We start from the raw sequence: 12,675 nt of genomic DNA, 5'->3' as shown, positions 1-12,675 counted from the left end.
ATTTTTCATATAGAACAAAACGAATCGTTTATATGTATTTTATTTGTATCGTGAGTAGATGTCGAATACCAGTCGACCCGGCTGTGAAAGAGTACCTGAGTCAAATTAGGGTAATTACAGGAGAGCGCAATGATGACCACCTGGCCTTCTAGACTGAACTGTTATCCTATAGTGTACTGTTATGGTCTTGAATGAAGTGCTCTAAGACGCTTCATGGTCCTGATTCAATTGGATTGTCGTGCCAACAATTATTATATTTTCCAAGTTATCACTATCTCGGCAGATGCCGGATTTTATCTAATACTAGCACTAAGTGCCAAGCATTTAAGCTCGAATGATCCTACCTATAAATGCAAATTTATGAAAATGAGCTAAACATCGTCTGCTTTTTAGGGCAATTGATTTAGAATGTGCGAATGATCTGACAAATTTCCCTTGTTAGATGGCAAGATGTACTCCCATATGGTCTAGTGGCTAGGATATCTGGCTTTCACCCAGAAGGCCCGGGTTCGATTCCCGGTATGGGAAACTTTTTTTCAAATAAAGAGAAAACCATTGTCGGATTGATCAATCCAAATTTTTATACATACTTTATGGCATAATTCTGTAATCCCTAAACTTAAACAAAGATAAAGATATTTAATTTGGGAGGACTTTTTTCTAATAAGAAAGCGAGAAAATTGAGTGTGCCCTTACCAAATTGCCATATTGGCTACTAACACCTATCGTTTTATTGACTTGCTGGTTTACATATTTATGCCGTGATTCCAAACAGCAGTTTCTTTTTGGCTAAGGAAGGATCACGGCAGTGTTGTTTTCGTTATTATTGACATTTATTCAAAGGGACTTGAACGAGATATTGCTAGAACATGCATTCCAGGCCACTTAGCTGATTGCTTTGACCGTCGAACGCCATTCACCGTGGTTATATTTTTCATGTTCGTGTTTCTTAATGTCTACAGTGAATTTACGTCTCGGCAAAGTTCAACTCAAGTTTCCGTCCACTTCCTAGTTCCTTTACTCCATTCCTGATTAATGTACAGTTGGGAATTTGAAAATGCCTGACGATTGGCAACGAGGCATTATCTATCTCATGCATAAAAAGGGAGATATCACACAGTCCAGCAATTATGGAGGTATCACCTTGTTGAGTACCATCTATAAGATATTCTCCGCTATCTTGCTAGGTCGGACAGCCCCATACACCCAGAACATCATTGGCCCATACCAAAGAGGCTTCACTCAAGGCAAATCAGCAACAGATCAGATTTTCTCTCTGCGGCAAGCGATGGAAAAACTTTTGGAATATGGACAACAGTTGCACCATCTATTCATAGACTTTAAAGCCGCTTATGATAGCATAGCCAGGGTAAAACTGTACACGGCCATGAGAGAATTCGGTATCTCGACGAAATTGATAAGACTGACTAGGCTAACCCTGACCAATGTGCGAGGTCAGATAAAAGCAGCAGAATCACTGTCAAGACCATTCGACATCAACAACGGTCTACGACAAGGGGATGCTCTATCATGCGTCCTCTTTAACCTGGCCCTCGAGAAAGAGCTCCGTGATGCTGAGGTAAATGCAAGAGGTACAATCCTCTTTAAGTCCACCCAACTACTAGCCTATGCTGAAGATATCGACATCATGGGAAGAACCACTCGAGACGTACAAACTGCCTTCATCCAGATCGAGCGGGCGGCAATTGGCGAGAGATATTGGGCTGCACATCAATGAAGGCAAGACAAAATATATGGTGGAAACGTCAGCACCGAAAACCAACCAACCAACAACATCAAACCGCAGTGGTCAAGGAAGAATAAGGATAGAAGAATACAACTTTGAGACCATTGATAATTTCTCCTATCTAGGGGAAAATCATAACCGATAACAGCTACGATGATGAAATCCGGGCACAGTTATTGTCAGCTAACAGAGCCTATTTCAGCTTACAAAAACTGTTCCGCTCGAAACGTCTCACCATAGGGTCAAAGCTCTTACTGTACAAGACAATGATCATGCCAATCTTCATGCATTCCTTGGAGACTTGGGTTCTTAGCAAGAAGAATTGCGAACTCTTGGCCGCGTTCGAGAGAAGAATCCTCTGAAGAATTTTTGGCCCCTTACATGAGGATGCACGATTCCCTAGCCTACATAACGACGAAATCTATGAGCGATATCATGACCGTCAGATTGTGGATAAAATCCGGCTCAATAGGTTACGATGGGCGGGTCACTTAATCCGTATGGATGAGGATGATCCAGCCTGGAAAGTCTATAAGGGCAATATCTATGGTAGAAAAAGAAGCCGAGGCAGACCCTGCCTAAGATGGAGCGATGGCTTAGGTCAAGACGCTAGACAGCTTTTAGGGATATCAAATTGGTGGACCTCGGCGCAAAACCGGGATGTCTGGAGTTCCTTAGTAAGGCAGGCCTAGACCGGATACTGGTTGTTGCGCCGTTGATGATAATGATACTGCAAAAATTCTACCGTCTAGAATAATCGAAGCAACACCTTCTCGTCTTTATGAAATAAGCTACTCACACTGCAGCCAGAAAGTGCGGCATCCTAGTTACATTCAGACCAGTCTTATTAGACAGCTATAGCTTTTTCGCTAGTATTATTTAATTTTATTCGCACAAGCCGATATTTCGGGAACAACTTGTTCCCTTCATCAGTGTTACAGGTCTCTCGAAATATCAGTATATACGAATAAAATTAAATAATACTAGCAAAAAAGCAATAACCGTCTAATTATTTCAAATAATTCAATAGCTAGAAACACCGCAAGATTATAATTATATCATGTTTGGTTGTAGTGAGGCTGAAGCTGTCAGAACAACATGCATTCAGCGTAAGAACTTCTAAGGGCTTGGTTATGCTGCATCAAATTGGAATATGTAAATTTCTCCAATAACAAAATTTGGACAATAAGCTAATCTTTAGAAAAAGTACGACACTGTTAAAGATACAATTTAGCGATAGTCTTAAGCTAGAATGTAAATATTTCGACTAAGTGAAGTACCTGAAGAAACCTCGACGTCAATTCAGAAGGAAAGCGATACGCATCTATTATAAGCAGGATTCGAATGTAACCGTGATCTATAACTAATTGTGGCTAAAAATTGCAGATAAATTATAGAAAGGGTCTCTATTTGTACGCTACTCCACGCAGTGATACGTACGTTCGGAGATAGTGTGTGCAACTCGTACGAGTGTGGAGAATTACGTGAAAGGATTCTGATTAGGGAAGTCTCGAGATTTCATATGAAAGGAGTAATAAACGGTCCGAATACGGGGTCTTGGCATCCACGTAACCATACAACAACATTAACATATAGAGATATTAGGTTGTTGCATATGAAATAGCCGATATGGCAATCAAGTTGTGATTTTGCTGTCGGATAATGAAGTATAAATACTCCTACATTTAATCAAGGAGTCATTCCAGTTTTGACCATCGTATACTTTTTCTGTATGAGTTCAAACTCGGTCATAAAGCAGCGGAGGCGAACAGGAACATTAACAGCGCATTTGGAGCTGATACGGTAAGCGAATGAACCACACGGCGGTGGTTCGAAAAATTCCGGTCAGGCGATGTAAACCTTCAAAGTGAGACACGTGGACATCCAGGACCATCGATTGACAACAAACAGCTCCATTTGCTAGTTGAATCCGATGCACATCCGTCTGTGAGAGACATTGCAGAGAAACTGAACGAACACTATTCGATAGTTTCCCGGCACTTGCAACAACTTGGAGAGGTGAAAAAGCTCGACAAATGGATTCCGCATGCCCTTACGGAGCAAAACATGCCGCTTCTCTTTTTGCACAGAATAATGACATGTGATGAAAAGTGGATAGTATACGACAATCGTTGCCGATCAGCACAATGGCTAGATGCTGATGAGCCACCGAAGCATATGCCGAAACCGAGCCTCCATCCGAAGAAGGTAATGGTGACTGTTCGGTGGTCTACAGCTGGAGTTATCCACTATTCTTTTTTTGGCACCTGGAGAAGCGATAAATGCACAGAAAACTCGATGAAATGCACCAACAATTGAGTATTCAACGGCCGAAATTAGTCAAAAGAGATGATGTGATACTGCTTCACGACAATGCAAGACCTCATGTATCCAGAACAACGGTTCAAAAGTTGAACGAATTGCAGTATGAGACTCTGCCTCATCCACCATATTCACCCGACCTTTCGCCGACCGACTACCACTTTTTTAAGCATTTGAATCACGTTTCGGCGGAATAACAATTGAGGAATGAAGAGGTCATCAAAATTGCCTTCGACGAATTTATCAACACCAGAAAATAGTCGTTTTAAATTGTAGTACCAAATTGGCTATTTCATGTGCAACAACCTAATACATTCGATTTTATAAGCGTACTTCCACGGAAACGTTTGAAGTTGATCCCATTTGCACATTACCCTGCTGTATGTTGCCGAAAATGTATAGAAGGATACTCATGGCAACGTTTATAAAGATTAGGATTCATTAAAGAAGATGTTCTTTTCGAATACCCAATAGACTTCCCGCCTTATTTTCACTAATCACGGAAATCAATTCTATGGTGCAATCTAACAAAACTCTCAAAGGCCGTTTTTGAAAAAAAACTGTGTGTTGGAAATCATCAGCATTTGAAATTTCAACCAAATCCAAACAGACTGAAAAGCCCACGGTATGGTAAAGTCACAACGCCAGCCCACAAACTTCAAGGAAAGGACATTTTCGGGAGAAGTGGATTGCCGTCGTTCCAAGTAATCCATTTTTTTGGAATCAGGTTTAAATTGTGAGGATCATTTCAATGTGAGTTAACATTTTTTAAACTTTAACTCCAATCTTAATTGATAAGATCTGATTGTGTTGGAATTTTGTATTATTATGATGAAATTAAGTCTATAATTACTAATTTTACATTTTTGATTGTCACAGGTTGAATTTTCTCCTCTAATAATACTTCATGCGAACAACTTCCATACTCCCATATGGTCTAGTGGCTAGGATATCTGGCTTTCACCCAGAAGGCCCGGGTTCGATTCCCGGTATGGGAAACTTTTTGTGTTGTTTGAAATATTTTCTTTTTTTTCTTATGCAGTTTTAACATATAAATTGAGAAAAGAACTAGGTATTGTTCCTTATACTGCAAATATTTTCATTTTCCTTCCGCTTACAATTGTTTCGGAGACCACGTGTCTCCTTCAACAGTGCTAGTACCTAATTAATTAATCTCTACTAATTACTCTGTAATTGTTTTTTATTTTTCCCATTTTTTCCTATTTTTTATTTCTTCTGCATACCTTTTTTACCAAGGTCGTTGCACAGTTTCCTTCATCGTTATTCAAGTTTACCTGCCCACTTTCTTTGATGATACATGTGCTTTCCGCTGCATCCAAAAGGTGTTTTCTGCACCCGCTTTATAACATCCACGTGGTCTATCGTTACGGTGCGTCCCTCTTCCACCATATGCCTTGCTACTATTGACTTGGTGTTTCGAGGGTCGTCGCTTTTTCTTTCGGTGTATTCTCTTATGTTTTCCTCAAATCTTGTGGTCACTAGCCTTTTAGTCTGACCAATATATACATTTTCACATTCTGGGCAGCTGACCTTATAAGTTCTACTCATCCCTTCCTTTTCAATTTGTCTTTGGTTGAACCTAGCTTAGTCCTCAATTGTCTGGTTGTCAAAGAAGGGAGCAGGTAACCTTGAATTACGATGAAGGAAACTGCGCAACGACAGTGGTAAACAATTCGGGAAACCGGAAGCTAGACGCTTCAGGTATGAAAGGTTTTGTGTATTTTTTTTATAAAGAGATTTGAGTGTGCATTTGTCCCATTAGCATGTAGCACGTAAAATATTCATATATTACGTGAAAATAGCCACTTTCAAGTGATATTGACATTTGTAATCTTGAATTTGCAGAGGGGCGACAGTTTTGACCTAGTATAACTTTGTTAGTAATAGTGCGATATTCACCAAATTTGGCAGGATCATGATCTATACTGTAGCCTATATTTCTGTAAAATTTTGTGATTCTAGGGTGAACTTAAGGGGGGTTTTCCTGTCAATTACTAAAAATTCTAGTACTGTACTATTATTAACTTTATTTGAACAGGTATTGGTATGGAGAGTATTTCGGAGCCTAGGCACCATACAGTGACAGCCCCCTGATTTTTTTCAGATTTTTCGGTTGGGTAGTTTCTGAGAATGGGTTCGTTAAAAAAATGACCACTTTCAACCCCCCGCACTCCCCACCATTTCAGCAAAAGTCAAAACTAAAACCGGCTTCGAAAAGTACTAACCGAGACCTTTAATTTGGTACCCCACATGACCATATTTGATGAAAAAAAATGTAAACCCCCCTTTTGCATGTATGGGGACCCCCCTTAAATTCGTCGTAAAAGGATGTAACTCACTATATGCGTGAGCGTTCATAGTTCCCACCTTTCTACCAAATTTGGTGTCAATCGCTATAACCCTCTCCGAGAAAAATGCGTGTGACGGACAGACAGACAGACAGACAGTAAACCGATTTTAATAAGGTTTTGTGTTTACACAAAACCTTAAAAAGGTATGCAGCAGGTAATAAAAAATAGGGGAAAAAATGGGAAATTGGAACTGATAAAACACGGCTCAGAAGCGATTGAATAGAAAATGGTGAAATGTAGAAACATGCTAGTACAGAGGCTTTAGTTGGCCATAAGGAAAAAAACACAAAAAAGATTACATTGTCAATGAAAAGATGATTACAGATTTCGTTTCGTTTGTAAAAGTTCCCCCAAAATAAAGATTATTCAATTTTGCTATCGACAAGAAGTTTTTCCTTTATCTTTATATAACTTATATTCTCACTTTCACAAAATTAATATTCAAAAAATATTTTATTTATTTTATTTTAATATTATTAAAGTAATAATAGTCACTTCCTTTCGATTTACAAAACAACTAATGATGACGATGATTTATTGAAGAAACCGATAAAATGAAACAAGTCGAGAAACCGGAAGCTGGACACTTTAAGTATTAAAGGTTTTGTGTATTTTCTATATAAAAATATTTGAGTGGAGATTTGTCCGATTAGAACCAAACACGTAATATATCACCATCATCATCACGGTCTAGGCCTGCTTTAATAAGGAACTCCAGACATCCCGGTTTTGCACCGAGGTCAAGCAATTCGACATCCATAAAAGCTGTCTGTCGTCCGTTTGACCAGTGTTGGTAGCTTGGTTTTCGGTGCTGACGTTGCCACCCTATACTTTGTCTTGCCTTCATTGATGTGCAGCCCAAGATCTCGTACCAATCGCCGCCTGCTCGATCTGGATGAAGGCAGTTTGTACGTCTCGGGTTGTTCTTTCCATGACGTCGATATCGAGTTGGGTAGACATAAAGAGGATCGTACCTCTTGCATTTACCTCAGCATCACGGATCATTTTTTCGAGGGCCAGGTTAAAAAGCACGTAATATATGTATATATTGTATGAAAATACCACTTTCGCGTGATATTGACATTCAAAATCTCTGATTTGCACAGAAGCGACAACTTTGACCTATTATAACTTTGTTCATAATAGTGCCATGTCCACTGTGCTCTATCTTATAGCGTACATTGCTGCAAAATTTGGTGGTTCTAGGATGAAATTAAGGGGGGTTTTGCAGCCAATTATAGTAATATATTATTATTAACTTTATTTGAACCGATATCGATATGGAGAGTATTTCAGAGCCTGAGCATCATATGATGGCAGCCTCCTGACTTTTTTTCAGATTTTTCGGTTTGATTGTTTCTGAGAATGGGTCCGTGAAACAAGCGAATAGTTTCGGCCCCCAGCACTCCCCACTTTTCCAGCAGATGTCAAAACTAAACCCGGTATCGGAAAGTACTAATCGATACCTCACATGACTATATTTGGTGAAAATAAATGTGCATCCTCTTTAAGTTCGACCTAGAATGATGCAATTCATTGTATGCGTGAGCATTCGCAGTTTCCACCTTTCCACCAAATTTGATGTCAATCGCTACAACTATTTCCGAGAAAAATGCGTGCGGCAGACAGACAGATTTTGTTTTACACAAAACCTTAGTAATGTGCTGACAAATATACGAGTGAGGACAACAAAGGCAAGGAGAAAAATAGATTTCCACAATTTGGTTCAGAGTAAACAGGACCCAAAATGAATGATCAAAAATTATAGTTGAATTCAGGCTTTTTATAACGCGCGAAGTACAGTGAAACTTCTCCTAACCTACCCAACAATATCTGTTGCATGGGCCCAGAGATATTTTTTAATACAACATTTAGTGTACCCTCGAAATACGGACGCGACACCAAAAATTATCAGAAACATTCATTATGTCACATATTTTCACCTCTCAACAACGAACAGCGGGGGCCCAGTTTTTCATTTCAGAAGATCTGAGACTGTTTACTTTTTTTGCGGACAACATTTTGTTTCGTTTCTATGAAAATAATATTGTTTCTTCCTGGGCACAATGACCCCGGGGCGCAAAACGACCTCCTCCCTTTTATGACATCATCATAAAGGACAAAGTTAACAGAGATCCTAGAAATAAAGCATCAAATGATCTTCTCAATCACCTGAAGAACATTATCATTAATACGGCCGCAAACATACTTGGACCCAACTGCAAAAAGAGTGGGAACGGCTGGTTCAATGATGAATGTAAGTTAGTAATGGAACCGTAGATGTAATGTTGTATTCTCAAAGGACGCAAGCACGCACGGAGACTTATCATGAACTTCGACGAGCGAAGAAGCGACCTCACAGATTGAAAAGAGATGCTGACAGAATCAGCAGGTTTGTGAACTCGAAAAGTACAGGGAGCAACCGCACCAGGCGCGCAAGTTTTACCAACAAGTCAGCAGGATGAAGCCTTATATAACTCGAGAAAAATCTGATTTCCGACGAAATGGGCATATTGGAGCGGTAGGTTGAGTATTTTGATGAACTGCTCAACAACCAGAACGAGTTGGAGGTGCGGCCAACTGAAGACGACAGGCAAATACTGCCCCCATTAAGTAGAGAAGAAACGTTTCGTGTGATTCATCAGCTTAAAAATCATAAGTCGCCAGGAGGCCATAGAATTACAACCGAATTGGTTAAATATGGAAGCAACCAATTACACCAAGTGGTTCATCACTTAACGCTCAAGGTGTGGTACAGCGAATGTACAGCCTGACGACTGGCATACATAAAAAGGGAGATATCACACCATACCACCGTACCATCTATAAGATATTTTCCGTTATCTTGCTAGGCCGGATAGTCCCATACGCCCAGAACATCATTGGCTCATGCCAAAGAGACTTCACTCCAGCCAAATCAGCAACAGATCAAATTTTCTCTGTGCGGCAACAATGGAAAAACTGTTGGAATATGGACATCAGTTGCATCATCCTGTTATCGAATTTAAAGCCGCCTATGATAGCATGGCCAGAATTTGGTGTCCCGAAATTGATAAGACTGACTAGGCTGACCCTATCCAAAGCGCGAGGTCAGATAAAAGCAGCAGGGTCATACAAGAGGATGCCCTGTCATGCGTCCTCTTTAACCTGGCGCTGGAAAAATTGATCCGTATTGCTGAGGTAAATTCGAGAAGCACGATCCTCTTTCAGTCCACCCAACTACTGGCATATGTTGACGATATCGGCGTCATGCGAAGAATGACCCGAGATGTATAAACTCCACATCAATGAAGACAAGACCAAATATATGGTGGCAACGTCACCACCAAAGAACAAAGAATCAACAACATCGGTTGAAAATCACAGCTACGACGGTGAAATCCGCGCACGGTTGATGGCTGCGAGTAGAGCCTATTTCAGTTTATAAAAACTGCGCTCGAAACGTCTGACCATAGGGTCAAAGCTCTTATTGTACAAGAAAATGATCTTGCCAGTCCTCATGTATTCCTCGGAGACTTGGGATCTTAGGATGGACGATTCCGTAGCCTACACCACGACGAAATTTATGAGCGATAACATGACCGTCAGGTTGTGGATAAAATCCGGATCAATAGGTTACGATGGGCGAGTCACTTAATCCGTATGGATGAGGATGATCCAGCCCGGAAAGTCTATAAGGGTAATATCTATGGCAGAAAAAGAAGACGAGGCAAACCTTGCCTGAGATGGGGCGATGGCATAGATCAGGACACCAGACGGCTTTTAGGGATATCGAATTGGTGGACCTCGGCACAAAACCGGGATATCTGCAGTTCCTTATTGAGGCAGGCCTAGGCCGGATACTGGTTGTCGCGCCGTTGGTAATGATGATGATAATGAGAAAAAACCGTCACATTAAAATAACGGACTAAAAAATTGGCAGATATTTCAAATATGAAGAGACAAATGAAAAGAATAAACCCGAATGTCTTACTAGCATAAAGGACAACCTGCCTAAGGACATACACTTTTGAAGGACAATCAGTTCCTCAGTAAAGCGAACCAAGCTGGGTCTTCTCCCTATAAATGGGAAACTGAATTTTACAAGTGAACCCTGCGGCTGGTTGTTTTAAGGTTTCCACCTCTAAAAAAACTGTTATCCCTTGTTTAAATTGGCGATACTGCAGAAAGGTAACCATAAATCTACAACATGTTCCATCATCTTTGGAATGCCGCATTACTTATCATTGCGAGTAAGGTAGTGGGCCCACTACTCAACATTACATTGTCACCAAGTGGCAGACTCTGTATGGAACCCACATAAACTGAATTTTCACTGTTGCTTTTCAGTTTTTGGTATCGGTAAACTAAATTAAGTCTTGTCTTAGCGATTTGAGAAAACAGCATCACCCCCGCTTGCTGCAAAACCTCAAAGATTGCAATTGCTGCCGGAAAGCGGTGAAGTGAACATTTGTTGTTTTCGATTCCGGAAGGCAATTGTCGCCAATCTAGAACCTATCAAATAACGATTATTTAGTTCTCAGTTTTTTGGAAAGGACATTGGTTTCCGGGAATGCAGCACACAGCTCGGATATTCAAATGCCTTATTTGAGCAATATGTAAAGAAGGCTGCATGGGCTCACTGTATTCAGTTCGACGCCGCGCAGTTCATGAATGACAATCACGCATTTGGCGTTCGACACAAAAACCATATTTTACAAGTAGAACTCAGAATGAGAGCCGGCATTGTTATCAACCATTCGGTCTTTTATCGCCTATAAACAATCTTACGTAAGAAGCTGCGAGTATTTGAAGCGAATTTATCAACAGAGCCCGCTGAAATCGAGGCCAAACAGAAAGCATTGTGTGATCGATGAAACCACTCGAACATTTCGTGCAAAAGGGCAACTAGCGAATTTATTGATTAAAGCGAGTCTCTTACCATCACGGCTTCGCTCTCGTCGCACTCTTGACTCGGCACGATATCAGTTTCCAGCAGAAGATGCACAGCACACTTCTGGTCGACTTCTAGTTGTTCTTCGCCGAAAGATACCTCGAAAGGGAGCAAATTTGGGGGATCCGGAAACGACACCCACGGTCCTAAGAAAACCTTTTGCATCGGAACTAGACTGCATCCCCTCTGGCTGCCGCGGAGCCACATTACATCAGAGATTCGGGCAAGAGCGCGATTCGTGCACAGGTCAGAGGTGGCGGTTGTGGTGGAGATGTCTGCAAAAAAGGATTGTGTCATAATGAGAAAAAGCGGGAGCTCAACAGTAGTTACCATTGACTTCGCTGGGGACATTGTAGAAGACAACGCTCGTTTTGTCCGCCAGTTTCTGCCTGATCTTGGTGCAGATCGACTTGATTCGCCAAGCCTGCAAGTATGTTGCCAGAATATAGTAGAGCGTAAGGAACATGATGTTGATGTTAGTGTCCTTGCAAACTTTGCTTGTTCACTCGCAACAAACAATTTAACGATTTTGCACTGTCATTTTCGTCCGCGAAAACTCTGTCACGGTAGCAACGCACAACTACTGGAAATAGTAACTTTCGAGAGGCAAAATCAATGCAAGGGCTTAGTGATTTACACAAGAAACGGCCTCGAGACGACAGGGAAACATTTCAACGGCCAATCGTTTCGTAACTCGCGGACGCGGTACTTACAAGACAACGAACTATTGACGGAAAAAAATAAATTCATAAAGTACACGACTGAGCAGTTTGAGAAACGGTGGTGGCAGTTGTCACTCGGCGACCGACTGATAAGAATGGATTCCAGCTGGACTGGAAGATTCAGTCTTCGTGATAAGTTGGAGGAGTTTTGAGCGGGAAAAGGTGGAATTGCAGTTTGAATACATTACAGAATACATTGGCTCGACAATTATCAATTTGCAGAAAAGGAACTAAAATATCAACATTAAAAGATTATTTTCTAATTTGAGGGCGAACATTTTTTGGCATATCGCTTATTATCCGTAACACTTATAAGGGGGAAATGAATGTGGCATCAACTGCAGCTAATAGAGTTCCTGGAGATGAAGCATCAACAAATGATTTTCACAAATACATGGAGAACGATTTCATGAGACGGCTAGTCGTAAAAAAATTAAAACGACTGATTCGATGGAAAATTAGCAACGGAACGGAAGAATGCCGCCTACCAGGCAGAAAAAGGAAACTTGGGAAAACCAAGTATGTGAACTGGACAAATACAGGAAAAACCGCACCAGGGGTGACGGTTCAACAGGATGA

At 40.8% G+C, this 12,675-nt stretch overlaps 1 protein-coding gene and 2 non-coding genes across 4 annotated transcripts in view; 2 read left to right on the top strand and 1 right to left on the bottom strand.

The window, feature by feature from the left end:
* The window catches only part of LOC119660409 (biotin--protein ligase), an 82,003-nt gene extending 69,856 nt beyond the window's left edge, over window positions 1–12,147 (bottom strand). The window contains exons 1-2 of one of the 2 annotated variants that reach the window (XM_038068947.1): window positions 11,705–12,147; window positions 11,363–11,649 (exon numbers count right to left, since the gene is read on the bottom strand). In XM_038068947.1, coding sequence (XP_037924875.1) covers window positions 11,363–11,649; window positions 11,705–11,840 — 423 coding nt within the window. In that variant the 5' untranslated portion in view covers window positions 11,841–12,147. The remainder of the gene's footprint in view (window positions 1–11,362; window positions 11,650–11,704) is intronic. The other variant, XM_038068946.1, reaches the window with a different exon arrangement.
* Window positions 457–528, top strand: Trnae-uuc. Its single transcript has one exon. It is a non-coding gene; the product is annotated as a tRNA-Glu (tRNA).
* Trnae-uuc lies at window positions 4,996–5,067 on the top strand. The gene has a single exon. It is a non-coding gene; the product is annotated as a tRNA-Glu (tRNA).
* Window positions 12,148–12,675: the final 528 nt, after the last annotated feature.

Source organism: Hermetia illucens, chromosome 6 (assembly GCF_905115235.1).
Source record: "Hermetia illucens chromosome 6, iHerIll2.2.curated.20191125, whole genome shotgun sequence".
In the NCBI taxonomy this organism is placed as follows: domain Eukaryota; kingdom Metazoa; phylum Arthropoda; class Insecta; order Diptera; family Stratiomyidae; genus Hermetia; species Hermetia illucens.
Note: the sequence above shows the minus strand (reverse complement) of the source record. Positions and strands in the feature narration are given on the sequence as shown.